Raw genomic sequence first — 15,667 nt, 5'->3', positions numbered from 1 at the left:
CCAGTACTTAGCAGATCAGATGTTGAGAAAAAAGTTGTCAGCGATGAGACAACAAACTGATTTGCTGTCTGCTTTATCCGTATGTCTAGCAGAAAGATTGACGTACTGCACTGCATGTGTTCACTCGTCGACACTGATAAGGGATGAATACTACATCCTTAATGTGTAATCGACGCCAGTCTACTTCCGTGAAGAGAAGGCCTTGTTCGTAGGTTTGTGGGATGTCGACGATTGTAGAAAGTGAGTTCTTAAGTCCTAGTGTATGAAACTAGTCAAAGGTGGTTTTGAAAGCAGTGACCTAAAATCAACAATTGATTGCTTTGTGGAACATTCATAAGTGAATCAGATGCGACGGTCCTATACAAGGTGACCCTCTGATAGCAATGGGTCGGCTTGGGAAATGCGAAGACATATGAAGAACCGCTTAGTTGCATTTGATTTCGTGTTCTTGTGGCAGTATGAGCAGTGAGGAATTGTAGTTCATGACTGAGAACATAAAAGCTTAGTGCAGAAATGAAGAGAGCTAAAGGAAAATTCAAATTCTCGAAAGGGAAGAACAGCTTACGATAGGCAGTGAGGTACTGGAAGTGGTAACTGAGTATATCTAGGCCAGGTCATGAACACGTGTAGATCATTTCAGAGAAATGATTGGAAGAATAAGAATGGTGTTCAATGCCTTAGGAAGGCATGGAGAAGTTATAAACAGCACCTTGCAATATGCTCGAAAATAAAACATTTTTACTGTCTTGCTTCTCTGAAGCTATCGGGCAAAGTTTTCTACGATATAAAAGACTTAAAATTGAGAATAGTGCAGTGACCCACTGAAAAAAACAACGTAGGATTAAAGCAGTGAGATGGTGAGAGAGCTGCATGGCTTGCTAATAAATGTGAATTAAAATTGAGTTGAAATCATGAATGGACATGGGAGAGATATGCGTTTTTAAAAAAAGCTAACTGTCCTTTTGGGCCTATTGGTTTACATTCTTTTTCTGGCTGCCCCACCATACTTTTTGCCCTTTTGGGCATTGCAGTGCTTGCTGACAGCAGCAAATTGTGCTCTTGCCTTCATTTTATGGACATATTGCTTTGTATGCTAGGTCCCTTAGCCTACCGTGTCCAGCATATACTCGTAATGACTTTTTATGTCTAATCAGATGGCATCGGTAGACTAAACAATCCCTTAAACCGGCTCATCAATGCACACTCTCACTGTAGTGAACTTTGCCAATCCCGTTAGTCACTACTTTGATGCATTTCGCCCGAAATGGAGCCATTGCAGTGGCTGTGTAGTTATTGTGCTTGGCTCCTGACCTGGTTCGATTCCAGCCTTCATCGGATTTCGATGGAGATGAAATGCTAGAGGCGCAGGCACTCTGCGTTGTACCAAACTTAAAGAATCTCAGGGGTCGAATTATTGCAGGGTCCGCAACTATGGCGTCCTGCATTGCCTGCGTGGCTTTATGAACTGTTAAACCACATAAAACCTAGCCAAAATTAATGGCTGCCTCATATCTGAAATTGTGTTTATATTTATAATTAATTCTAAACCCAAAAATTAAAAATTTTCGGTACCTCTTTGGCATCGTCTTTCGCAGTCTTGTTTCCTAGCCCGCACTCAGTAGCAGGTCAGTGTTTCTAAATGCAAGCAAAATATTCTGTTTTTCCTTTCATTAGGGAACTTTGTATTGTTTTTCTAGTTGGATCTGCCATATATTATTATGCACAAATATGAAGCTTAGATCCTAGAACTATTTCCAAGATAGTAAGTATTATATTCTACCACACTTACATTACTTAATGACCTATCTATGCAGACGCCTTTTGTATTGTAAGACGTGCCATAGCAGAAATGCTGTTACGTCCAGCGGTAAATATCATTCAAGACAAATTTCTCTGTTATGTGCATAGCTTGGGCGAGCTTTACGGCTTTGAAGCTCATAAGCTTGCATTTGTTTACATAACCTCCGATATCAGGCACTCATTCAATGGAATACACTGCAAATCTGCAATTACTTTTGCCTATTATAAGGACACACTCATTTACTCAAGTTTGGATTAGGGAAAAGTCCCCTGTGCTAAGATGAGTACAGGACAGCTTGTCTTTATGAACCAAAGTATTTGCAAGATTTATGGATTTCGTTAAGTGGTAAAGATAAAGCAAGGACAGCAGTTTTTTTGTAATGTCCAAAGGTCATTCTTGCAGAGTTCAGTATGCATGGAATTTTTTTCCTTTTCATGCAACATAAAGCGTCTTCCCTTCACGGTCATTAGGCCGCCGCGGTGGCTGAGTAGTTATGGCGCTCGGCTGCCGGCTCGAAAGACGCGGGCTTGATCCAGGCCGCGGCGGTCGAATTTCGATGGAGGCGAAATTCTAGAGGACCGTGTGCTGCGCGATGTCAGTGCACGTAAAAGAACCCCAGGTGGTCGAAATTTCCGGAGCCCTTCACTACGGTGTCCCTTATAGCCAGAGTCGCTTTGGGACGTTAAACCCCCATAAACCATAAACCAACCTTCACGGTCATGTTTGACACAAAATCCTGAGGACGTCCGCACTCTAAATATGAAGGCCATTGTGCTGCTCCACGAATTAATATCTGGCTGTAGCAGTAGTTGTGGCATGAAAATTCACTAGGCTATACTTACACCTATTCGTCATGCTCCAAGGCACTTGCATGTCACAAAGCCTGCTAAAATACAGCTTCCAGCAGTTTTGCCGCGGAAAGTATAGTGCTTAAGCAGAAATAATACAACCAACAGTTGATTGTCTATTAAGGCAACAGAATACCAAGAGTTTGAGAAGGACTGTGGGAGGCCAAGCCAGGTTCAATAGTAAAATTTGACTAGTAGCAGACTGAGATCCTGCAATTTGTGGAGGACAGGCAAATTGTGAACTTATGGAAGAGGCGTAGTCTTTAAGTGCACCTTTCTGGGCTTGTGATGCAATGTACAGTGGCCTTTGTTTTCACGTAAAACCTGGTTTTTTCCAATTGTTGCACCTCAAAACGTTTCTTACAGATCAGGTTAAACCCTATTTCTGCATGCAAATCTGCCTGCAAGAAAAGAGTTTGGTCGTGCACAAAGCTAAAGAACCACTGGAGAGTAGAGGATGTCTCATATTTCTTGTGAGGTGTATTTTAAAAAATTCTGGTTATTATAATTCCTCTTTAATTCTTGTTATCGTTTGTTGAGTTGCTTGTAATGTTGGATTAAATTGAAAAAACACAGGTGCTGACTGCAATTGCATTGCAATAAATATTGGGCGCGAGGACATACTGTGGCGCCATCTCTCAGCGGCGCGCGCCTGACGCGCTAAGTGGGATAACCGGCGTTGAACTGCTACTGTGTGACGATTTCCCGTGTAGTTTAGTTGCGCGCTAATAGTTTATTTATTCATTTAATAAATACACTTGGTTCTGGACCTGCTTAAGCTCAGTTTGAGGCATCAAGCACACTCACTCGACAAAAGCAAAGCACGCGTTACCGTGTGAGCGAGCTGTTGAAGTGGAAACGAGCGTGCATGGACCAGCGTTGATGGTGATGCTATGGAGAGAACTGAAGGTTCAACGCCGCCAGTCAGAGGTAAGTGGTCACTAATCTCGGTAATGAAATTTCTCCGCGACAGGTGCCGAGCGATTTCGAGCAGTGCCGGCGGAAGCCGCGCCGTTCGACTGCACCACTGAACTTGGAGCAGTCAGGTTGGACGGCGGAGACGACGCGGAGAAATATTTAAATGTAACTGTGCTGTATTTCACGCCGCGCATTCGTGCTTATTGACCGCGATCATATTCTCATTCGAGCTTTGGGCGAATGTGTGTTCACTCCACGCAGACTAGTTTTGTTGACCCTTTCCTCATGAAGTCACAATTTGTAATGTTTTATCTCGTGTTTACGGCTTTCTCGCCCATTTAAAATTACCACTTCGTTTAAGGCTACGTGCATGTTATTTTTTGTCTGTTACGCTGTACAATCTTTTATTTAATTTCAGTGAAACTTCCGCTGTCGACCATCAATGACTTCATTGAGAATAAATTTGAGACCTCCCGGCTTTTGATAGAAGGGGGGCCGTCTATGAGGCGAAGCACATGGTGGTGTGCAGCGTGAAGCTTTGCAAAGACGATGAGGTCACGTTTGTTGGGCTTATCCTTCAGACCTCGGCTATCAACAAAGATCCTTATGAACTGGAGATAAAAATAAAAGGAAGGACAGGGACTGCTGCATCTTGCACTTGCAAAGCAGGGTATGAATACTAACGTTGGTTTCATGGATGGAATATAACTGTTGTAGTTTATCTTTTGCTCTGCAGACAGTTTTCTGTCAATTAAATTGCACATATTACTAACGAATATTCTGAAACATTGTAACATGTAATCTGCATCTACTGCTGGAACAAGTGAGAACATTGTAAAGTAAGGTGTGTTTTGTAAAGCTTACAATTCATGCTGATATGCGTGTTTTGTTTTAGGAAACAAAATTTAGTTATGCCTTTATTTTTCTAGCCAGCACAAATGCAAGCACATGGTCGCTCTTCTGCTGCACGTTAATGACGCAGAGACCTTCGACCTCATGTCATCTACTGATTTGCCTCAGCAATGGGGAAAAGATCAGAAAGCTGGTGTGAAAAGAAAATATGCACCAAGGAAGATAGTGGACCTGCCTTGTACTAAAGAGGTAAGTCATGATACATGTTGCATCAAATTTGAAATAAGAGGAGGATGGAGTATTACAGAATGTTATTTTATTAGCATATGATTGATGGGCAGTTATGACTGCACTTCAATCTGTAGCAACGTTAGATGTTGTTTTTGTGGCGCAAGTTTGATTTTGGCGTAACCATACACGAAATTTGCAGCTGCAAAATAAGGTGCATAGTCTGTCATCTTTATTTTGCTTATAAACTAAGATACACCAAGGCAGAGTACTGTCAGGTTTCAGTACCATTAATAAGAAAAAAGAGCCGTTTACTGCTGTTTCATTTGATTATGAACACAGTATCACAGGTATTTGTACTCGCGCACTTATATGTGCCAATGTCTCTACAATGCATGCTGCAGGTTAGTCAAAGTTACAATAGTTTTTTAACAGGGACTCTTTGTGTGGTTTCAAGTGCTTGCTTTGTTCATAATACTAGTGTCAGATAAGTGCTGTGAATGATCATTGAGGTCAATGCTTTTTGTGGTCTCGCAAAGAGTGCATTGAGACTAACAAGCCGTGGCTATTATCAAAGTTGTTCGTCCACCATAGCTGGAATACTTGATTTAAGACAGTTAAAACAATACAATAGATGCTTTTTAATAGTTTCTAAGAGATTTCATGTGTTAAGCAATGAGAAAAAGCATCAAAATAAAAAAAATTCTTGGAAATGTTGCTTGACATACTCACAAAAATATTATTCTGTAATTTTAAGTTAAACTTTCTCATTTCGAGCGTGACTGTTTAGTAAGCCTGACGTCACAAGAGCCTCTTCCAATGTACCTTGAGAATCTCTGGAGTACTGATCAAGTTAAGCAGCAGAAAGTTTGTTGAGAGCAGCCATCCAACAGCCTCAGAGCTGTACGAAGTTCAGTTTTTATCATCATAATGATGATTAAAAAGTGCTCGCGTGAAGTGAAAATGCTATTAGTGTACTCAGGAGAATACGCTGATGGAACTTTTCGCGTTTCAGGCTAAAAGAGATAATGTCAAGGTGCCTGATGGCAACATCCTGAAGAGGTTGCTTCAAGAATTGCCATACAACTGTGTTGCACTCCGCCACAATGAAGGCAGTAAGGGGATATATTGTTATAGTTTAGTTTGATGCAATCTGCTTCGTGACTTAGCACCTTGTTATAGCATGGCAATTTAAACTTACCAATGCCAACAATTAGCAAGCTTATTTACTGTGTGTAAACATCTACATATAGTGCGTTGTCACGGTTTTTGCCTGTTATTCGAGCTTAGTGTTTTGTTACCCATAAAATAAATGGTTTAAGGAAAAAGCAGATGCTTCAGTATACGTCTTTTAGTGAGAGCAACATAACCAAATACAAAAAATGCAGACCAATTTATTTTTTGTTTAAAAGTATAGGAATAAATTTGTATTTCTTTCATTTCAGGAAGTCGCTGTGACCAATTGACATACCCATTGTCAAGTAAAGGTTCAGGCAATACAACTGTGCATCCATCATGCAGCGATACAGCGCCACTGCTACCCATACAGCCAATCTCATCCACTGTCCAGCTGCATGAGCAGCATGAAGACAGTCAAACAAGCACAGGAAGACGAGCAAACCTTGGCGTGAGAAACCCACCAGCACTTGTTGAAGCTGCTCAGAAGGTCATTGCAGCAGGAGTGCTCTCAGGAGAAGAAATTTACAGCTGCCTCCAACAAACATACACAAACACAAAAATTGACATGATAAATAATTTAACAAAAGCCCAAGCAAATTCTCCAGACTGGTTGATATACAGAAAAGGAATGGTAACAGCATAAATTGCATATTCTGTTTATACACGAGTGCATACACTCAGAACAAGGATGGGCCCACATGATGTGCGACCTCTGCTGAAAGTTGTGTTGAAAGAAAACTCAGTGCAGACACCTGCAATGTTAAGAGGCACTCTTCTAGAAGAAACAGCAAAGATAGCTTATTTAGCTGCAAGTCAGCATGAAAATGTGAAAATTGAAACGTGCGGACTTTTAATTTCAGACCAGCATCCATGCATTGGCGCCAGTCCAGATGGGGTAGTCACATGCGACTGCTGTGCTCCAAGAGTTCTTGAAGTGAAGTGCCCGATGAGTTTAGACAAATTCAAGGCAAAAGAAATAACAAGTGAAGGCATAAGCTTGTCTCTGAAGAAGACCAGCAGGTATTTCTGTCAAGTGCAGCTCCAGATGTGTTTGGCAGGGGTGTCTAGGGCAGATGTTTTTGTGTTTCAAGACAGAGAAAACTACTTGTTCCCTGTATAGTTCAACGCTTCTTTCTTCAATGATGTTGTGGAGAGGGCTGTCTACTTCTTCAAGTCATATGTGTTGCCTTCCCTTGTCTCTCAATGAACACTGGTGCCCACCATTATTTCATTTTTACTACGCCCATGGCTGGCAGTAAAAAATGTGTTTACTTTAGAGCATTTCGAACTTTGCTGTTACTGACACTATGAAAATGCAACTTGCGTACTTAATGACATGCTGTTTGCTGCGTAATTACTGATATACAGGAATGCCCTGTGATTCCAAAGGGGGAACACATTTGGAGGGACTGACACAAGGAAGAAAAAAGCGTGTACAGAATAAAAACACTAAACGATTACAGAAAAACGTTTGACAAGAGAAGCAAGACACCAAGCACATATGTAACGGAAGTAACAAAAGTAAGGCATATGATGAAAACTGGTGATAAGAACATAAAGAAGCAAAGGCAATGTACAACTTACTTAAAAGAATATTGCAAAAATGCTTACCACTTGGTTCAAGCAAACATATAAAGGAGCCGTAGGAAAGAATCTAAGAAGAAACTGTCCTGCAACATTATGTCCATGCACTTTGGTAGCCCTTTATTGTACCAAAAACTTGTCGCTGCTGAAGATGGGCTTGGAGAGATTCACAATTCCCGCAATGACTTGTATAATGTCATCAATGTAAGCAAAAAGCTCGGTGCCCAAGTTCCCCGTCAATATCTTAAACACTTTCATTCGCTGGATTGCACGCTCCACATGAACGCGAGCGGCTGCGATACTTTGATTTTTTTCAGCTTCATTTTTTGTAAGTTGCTTTCTCTTGCGTAGGAACGGGGGACGCACCATTGTGATTTGATGCTCAAGGCAAAGTTTGTCTATTAAGAACCCTTTATCCACCATGACACTGTCAATTGAAGGTAGAAACAATTCTAGTATCTTGCTTTCCTTCGTTATATGGGAGTCGGATGCCCGGCCACCATAAGCTTTGCTTACATAACTTATGTGACCTCCCGGTGTCTCACAGACTAAAACCTTGGCTGTGTACACACCCTTGTACCAGCTGTATGTCAACAGCTGGGACTCTATATCCTTTGGCATCTGAATTGGGATCTCCGTGCAGTCTAGCACAGCTCTCACACTCGCGTACTCCTTGAAGTACACCGTCAAGTTATCAACAGCTTCCTTGCTCGGCCAAAAAACTGCATTTTTCATTACTTCAGCCAAGATTATTACACTGGCTTTGAATATTTCTGATGCTGTGGTGCGATGAATGCCAAAAAGCACGCCAAGCAATGCGAATGTTATGTTATGGTGAAGCTTGATGAGCGTTAACAGCACCGCGTCTTGGTTTGATAAGCAAAACCGTTTTCCTTGCATGAGCATCCGGCTGTCAGTATAAACATCACATATGTTATAGAACAGCTGGAAGCAGGGAATCCCAGTTAAGATGTTCAGATCTTTTTCTCCCTGAATGCTTGCCGTGCTCAGCGGTTGTTTTCGTGCAGCATCGAGCGTGTTGGCTTGCACGCCAATCTCCTTCCTTACGGCTTGAAGCTCAGCAGGGATATCTGAAGCAGATAATGTAAATTATTTTCGCAGTCAACAAATGCAATAAATATATAAATAACACAGCTGACAATGATGCCTTGATTGCCACCTGGACTGGGATTGATATCTGCGTTGCCCCGTGAGTAAGGTGCACTGTCTTCGATTTCTCCTGAGGAAGATGCACTTGCTTCAATCTCTGGCTCACATGCAGGCAACGGTAACGGCTTCTCTTTAGAAAAAATGTCGCTCAACGCCCTGTCTTCTGGAAATAAAATGTCAGATTCAGATATGCATTTCTCCCAACATGGTACTGCAAACCTCTAGCTGTATGAAAGCCAAAAATTAAAACAGTTGGCCACAGCCTTTGCTATGCAAGCAGGTATAAATTCTCCAAACTTGCTGCATGCACTGCAATACCAGCCTTAATTCCTCTCTAATGACATTCTTGATTAACAAATAAAGAAGCTCGCAGTTGATACATAGGTGATGATGTAACACCAATAAAGATACGATTGCCAACATCCTGAAGAGCACCAGGGCTTTGTATTTATTAACGTTGGTTGTTAAAACTGTGCTTCTGTTTGCTTAGCTCATTTCTGGAAACAAAATTTTAGCTTATGGTGTACAATGATTTTAAGAATGGATGCAGTGGACATTTAGCCAAGCCGTTTTAAAATACGCTCGTACGTGCTTGTCACGCGCGTGCAAGGGGCTCGAAATGCAAAGCAATGACATGAGCATCATTACCAGACACTGAATCTAACACTTGTAAGAAAAGGTAACATCATCAAGCATAGGAGCGCCAAAATACAAAATTAGCTTAATTATAGAAGTCGCGTGCCACAGGCAAGCCTTAGTGCACTTTTATGAGTCTCGCGACACAATGAATACATCCATTCATCAATTACACGCCAACGTTACCTAAAGCATCACTGCACAAAACAAGCGCAGCAAGCAAAAACAGTTATTTGAGACACAGTGCAATACTTGTTTCTAAACATGCAAATATGCTACGCACGGCGTGCTGTGCGCGAAATTAAAACTGCGTAATCGCGCCCGTTGCTACCACGCACATTCAGCTTACCTCCGCCCTGTGCCCTGTTTCGGCGACGCCGAGCAGACGGCTAACGATCCAAAGGTCGAAAAGGCAGGTTATGGGACGGCGCAGCGTCGCGTAGAAGCCAGCGCCTTTTCCATCCTGTCAGCAATAAACCTTCGTTAGCTCCACAAGAGAGACATGCGCGGACGTAAATGCTCGCGGCAGCTTCGGCCGCTACTCACCGAACAGTTTAGCGCCAACTCCATAGACGAAATCTTGTTCGGTGAAATGTTTGCTGCACACACGAGAATGTACACTCGCATCTTTGCCCATTCGAAGCTTGACTAACCAGGCTTCTCGTAGCTTCCTGTCTTTCGGATAGAAGTGGAAGCTTACTTATTTATTTATTGGAAATACCTGCAGCGCCCGAAGGCATTATTGCAGGGGGGATGAGGATACATAACAGAAGAATAGGCCAGAAAAAAAGAGGAAGAAAAAAAAAGCAATACAACAAGGCATGACACAGCAAGTACAAAATGAATGAAATATGAAACAACAAAAAGACATGACTGGTTCCGCCGCGTAAGTCCGGCATTGAGGCACAGAGCAGTAAGCGACCATGGGGAAAGCTGAAATAAACTGTAGCAGCACCGACGACGACACACGATCGAAGTGTAAAATGCTGGCTCTCACTAACAACGAAAAATGCAGATGATAGCGCGACTTTTAGCATTTAGAACGCCTAACTGCGACCGATAGTCCGCTTCTGCAGCAGTGAGAGGAGACACGCGATCCCACATGCTGCGCAAGGTCGACGCTAGCGCCATTTGCTCCAGTGGTGGAGCTCGCGCCCAATACCCATAATTATCAAGCTTTCTTGAAGGTAGGTGCGCATTTAGTATGGGTGATATGAAGTTGAGTTATTTTTTTTTTCATACTGCAAAATGGTGGAAGTGTCTATACTCTGCGAGTTTTCTGCAATGGAACACAAGGAACTGAATCGAAGTGTTTGCGGCTGTATCACCCACACAGTAGTTCTCCCACTGGACCATCGAGCTCCTGATCATATATGGCTCAAAGCTTGGAGCTGCGATTGCCCTTTCCGATGTTGTCTGCTTCAACTAGTGCAAGGCCAACAGCTCAGAGCTAACAATGATTTGACATCATAAACTACAACCATTCTTCATGAAGTTCCGAGACTGAGTCCATTAAAAGAGTGTGTTCAACATCGAAATCATTTGTACAGCAACCCTTCAAAATAGACTCCCTTGCAGTCTAGCACAAATTCCAAGGCTTTTTGAGATCTTGGAAAGAGATGGAAAACGCTTCTTTTGGCAGGGCTGTCAGCTCTTTAGCGTGGCGTCTTCAATGTCCGCCACGCTCGCCATGCAGCAACTTTTAGGGCTCTTTTCACACAAGGAAGCAGGAAAAAATCGCATGGTGAGAGGTCAGGCGAGTATGGCGAATGGAGAAGAGCAGTAATGCTATGCTTGGAGAGAAGTTATGTCACGCTGGGAGCAGTCTGCGGACTGGCGATATTGTGGAGAAGGCTCCATTGTTCAGATGTCAATGAGTCAGGGCGAAGGAGTCGCAATGCATCACGCATGTGTTGGAGCACGCGGATATAAATCTCCCGATTCACCGTCTGCCCTTGTGGGACGAACTCGTGGTGTTTGACACCTCTGGCATCGAAAAGAACTACCAGCATCGTCTTTGTTTTGGCCTTCTGTCGCTGCACGTTTCTCGATGCCGGAGACCTTGTGAACCGCCAGTTGGCGCTTTGCCTGTTTCGTTTTAGATCGCATTGAAAAACCCATGTTTCGTCTTCAGCAATGACGCTGTCCACAAATTCAGAATCCTTCTCTGCCTCGGAGGGAGATCAGCTCCCGCTGATGCCCGCGTTTTCTTCTGGTCCTGTGTGAGGGAGTGCGGCACAAGTCTGGCATTGAGCTTTCGTTTCCCCAAGTTCTGATCCAAAATTTGGTGGCGTGTTGTCTTACTAATAATAAACTGCACAACTCCAACCAAAAAATTTAACTTTAACCCAATGTTTTGAAGCCGACTCGGCTCCTTCATCAGGGGTGACTGAGGGCAGTAGCTAGCGTCTTTTAAGTAAGGAGGGGGGGGGGGGGTCAAAGGAACGACAGCTGTGACGCGAAAGGCACGGGGAGGGGGAGGGGGTTTAGGCTGTTAATCATGCTGGCGCACTGCAAGGAGGTGGTGAATGCCGACTTTTTTTCGTTGAGTTGAAGAGCGAAGTCCCTGGGCATATACTGGGGGCAGGTTTCCTTTTGTGCGGTTGATATTGTTCGGGGTGGTTTGGATATGCCAGGATTTCAGAAGGAACCTTTTGTGGTAATTTCTTTCGGTTCCGAGGATGCGGGTTTCTTCGAAGTTGATTCTATGGTCGGAGTCCTCGGAATGTTCGGCTACTGGATTGCGTTCTTTTGCGAATTTGCGGACGTCGTTGTTATGTTGCCGAATTCTTTTTTTGAAATTTTTGGTTTGGCCGATGTAGCTTGCGTCGCAGTCGGCGCCTAGAATTTTGTAGACAATGCTTCGAGCTCTTTCTCTTGGTGGCCGGTCTTTGGGAACAGGTAGGCAAAGCGCAACACTGTTTGCGGCCTTGTGCGCAAACTAGAGACCCGATTTTTTCAGGATTCGGGCGACGGTCTCACTGACACCCCCGACATAAGGTAAAGTGACGTATTTTGGTGGTAGCGTTGGTCTTTGTGCGTTGATTTCCTGACGAATGTTGTGTTTTTGACGTCGAATGGTTTTTTTAGTCTTTTGGGTAGCCTTTCATGATGAGTTCTTTGAATATCGTGCGTTGTTCGTTTTTCTGTTAAGTTATGTGCTGCAGTGTGTCTCCACTTTTCTGAACAGCGTCTTCATCACTGATGCTTTATGGACTGTCGAGTGGATCGAAGTGGAGATACCGGCCTGAGTGGGTTGGTCTACGGTATACGAATAATTGAAGGGTATTGTGGTTTCGGGACACGAGGACGTCCAATAACGGCAGGGAGTTTTCTTGTTCCCCCTCTAGGGTGAACTGAATGTCAGGTTCTATGGAGTTTAAATGACGAAGGAAACTTTGAGTATCAAATCTTTTGATGACGGCGAAGCAGTCGTCGACGTACCTGAGGAAAATCTTTGATTTCGGGTGGAATGAGTTGAGGGATCGTTGTCCGATGTGTTCCATGGTTTACTTGGCCATGACGACAGAGATGGATGCTTCCATTGGTGTCTTACTAATATCGAGAGCACCTGATAAGATGCGGACTATGATGGTGTGGTTTTGCTGCACGATTTCCCTGATCCGAGCCACGTTGTTTTCAATCCGTGAGGTTGAAGGGCGCCCCTGCCTTGTGTCGTCTTCCACCGACGTTCTCTCCCAAACGAACCTCTTGTGCTACTCGAAAACTCGCGCCCGCAATAATGTCTCGTTGCCGTAAGCGTCACTAAGGAGCTCATACGTCTGTGTGGCTCTCTTTCCAAGCTTCACACAGAATTTGATGTTTACACGCTGCTCGAGGTGGACGTCCATCTCTCTACATTCACTCACAGTATAATGCGCAGACGACTAGTGACAACGTATACTTCTACATTTAGTGCCATCTAGCAGCTGCGACAGCAAATAACATATATAGCTCAAGTTAGCCCGGAAAGATGGCGCTACACATACGCACCAACATTGGTTTTGGGGAATCATTTCTAGAGAAGGAACTAAATTGTATCGGAACTTTACGGACAAAGGCTGTATATGCATTACTACTGTGTCCATGCGGCGAGTCAGTGTTAACGAGGTCGTGATAAATTAGGCGTACTGCTAGAGGCGAAACGTAGAGTGAAATAAGACTGAGTGTGCTTACTGAAAATGGTGTTTTTTCTTAGTTGGTCATTGAAACATATCAAGATTGGTTATCTCACTGATACCAGAATTTTTTTTCAGTTGCAAGTGATCAAGAGTTGTGTGGAAGTTGTGCAAGCCACCAAGTTGCATGCCATCTGTGCCAGCGACCAGGAGCAGGGTTGGAATCTTGTGAATAAAGCAATCTTTTATTGTAAGTAGTGTTTTTGCATGGCATTGCTTTGTGATGCATGCATTGAGCTTCCTGCTCTGAAACAGTCCATGGTACGCAACGAAATGGGTTCAAGAATAATGGGGTACAGTAGACAAGACACAAGACATATAACAGGACAGGAGACAGACAACATGCCAAAAACATTACAGGACAAGAGAAAGACAACACAATAGGAATTTTCTGTTGTAATCATGTTGTGCTTTTGACTTGGCTTGCACTTTAAAAAATAACAGCATGCATTGTCAACAACTATAAAATGTAGATAAGTGTTCTCCTATTCTTCCTGCCTGGTCGTCAATACTTGTTTGGGTACCAGAGAGTGTCAGAAAACGAACTGCTAATGGAGTGGAGCTCCCATCAAATTTACGAACTTGCTGCAACATTTTTTTAGATGTGATTGTGATATTTATAAGTGATATTGTCAGGACTCAGCAGAACCCCGAGGAAAGCTGAAGGTAAAACGGTTTACTGATTAACCAGAAAAAGTCCCTGCGCACTTCAGCTTCTTCGTCTTCTTGCCTCGCGCTCGTAGACCAAGTCTTCATCTTTGGCGTCTTCTTGCACGCGGCATTTGCCCCCCTCCTCAGGAAGCATCATCTCGATGGTAACAAAAGGAAGTAGGTAGGAGGTCAAGATCGGTCCGAGTATTACGGCTTCATACGTACAACATGGACGACGTCGACTTGTTGCTGGCGTCGCTTGGATGTCGATAACCCGTCCGGCTTCACCTCATACGTGACGTCGCTTAAACGTCGCAGCACAACATAGGGCCCGATGTACCGCCGTAATAGTTTTTTGGAGAGTCCACGACGGCGAATAGGCGTTCAGACCCACACTTTGTCGCCAGGTTCATACATGACATGTCTGTGGCGAAGATTGTAGCATATTGCGTCAGCCTCCTGCTGAGTTCTGATGCGCACACGCGCTAGTTGGCGAGCGTCCTCTGCACGCTCTGCGAATTCCTCGGCGTCCTGATCGACATCGTCGCCGTCGGAATTCGGGAGCAGCATGGCATCTAGCATTGTTGTCACTGGTCGGCATGAAGAAGGCTGAAAGGCGCAATGCGAGTGGTGTCTTGTTGTGCCGTATTGTAGGCGAACGTGACGTAGGGAAGAATTTCGTCAAAATTCATGTGGTCTACGTCCACGTACATACATAGCATGTCTGCGATTATCTTATTGAGGCCTTTCGTCAATCCATTGGTTTGGGGGTGATAGGCCGTCGCTTTACGATGACTGGTACCGCTGAGGCGGAGAAAGGTTTCCAAAACCTCGACCGTAAAGTTAGTTCCTCGGTCAGTTATAATGAGTGCCGGAGCGCCATGCCTGAGGACAATGTAGTCAACGAAGAACCAAGCTGCTTCGGTGGCGGTACCCCTGGGCAGAGCCTTTGTCTCCGCGTAGCGAGTTAGATAATCGGTGGCGACAATTATCCATTTATTCCCGGCAGTAGACGTCGGAAATGGTCCCAGGAGGTCCATGCCAATTTGCTTGAAAGGTGTCTTTGTCACTTGAAGAGGGTGGAGTAGACCGGCCGGTTTTTCAGGGGGTGATTTACGACGTTGGCAGTCTACGCACGTCCGTACATAGGGCTTCACAGTCGCCGGTAGTTTCGGGAAGTAGTATCCGCGCTGTGCTCTAGCCAACGTGCGGGTGTAGCCTAGGTGGCCGGCGGTTGGCTCGTCGTGACACGCTTGCAAGATTTCCTTGCGAAGAGCTGTTGGGACGACGAGTAGATGACTGTCCCCCCAGGACGGAAGTTCTTCTTGTAAATTACGTCGTTGCGAAGAAAGAATGACGAGAGGCTGCGGGCGAAAATCTTAGGCACATCCGTTCTCCAAGAAACCAATAAGACGGAGCAATTCCTGGTCCTCTTTCTGCTGTTGGGCAAGAGTTGCGTCATCTATGACTCCTAAAAAAGCAGTGTCTTCATCGGTCATTGTGGAGGGTCCGACTGGTGCTCGCGAAAGGCAGTCAGCATCTGCATGCTTCTTTCCGGATTTGTAAATAACCGTCATGTCGAACTCTTGTAACCAAAGGCTCCAACGCGCGAGTCTCCCTGA

At 44.1% G+C, this 15,667-nt stretch overlaps 1 protein-coding gene across 1 annotated transcript; it reads right to left on the bottom strand.

Annotated features, from left to right (window-relative positions):
- Positions 1–7,530: 7,530 nt before the first annotated feature.
- On the bottom strand, positions 7,531–8,331 carry LOC144119427 (uncharacterized). Its single transcript, XM_077652045.1, has one exon. It carries the CDS (start codon positions 8,314–8,316, stop codon positions 7,531–7,533), a length of 786 nt encoding a protein of 261 aa, XP_077508171.1. The 5' UTR covers positions 8,317–8,331.
- Between the last annotated feature and the right edge of the window lie 7,336 nt (positions 8,332–15,667).

The sequence above is a fragment of the Amblyomma americanum genome, chromosome 2 (genome assembly GCF_052857255.1).
Source record: "Amblyomma americanum isolate KBUSLIRL-KWMA chromosome 2, ASM5285725v1, whole genome shotgun sequence".
Classification (NCBI taxonomy): Eukaryota; Metazoa; Arthropoda; class Arachnida; order Ixodida; family Ixodidae; genus Amblyomma; species Amblyomma americanum.
Note: the sequence above shows the minus strand (reverse complement) of the source record. Positions and strands in the feature narration are given on the sequence as shown.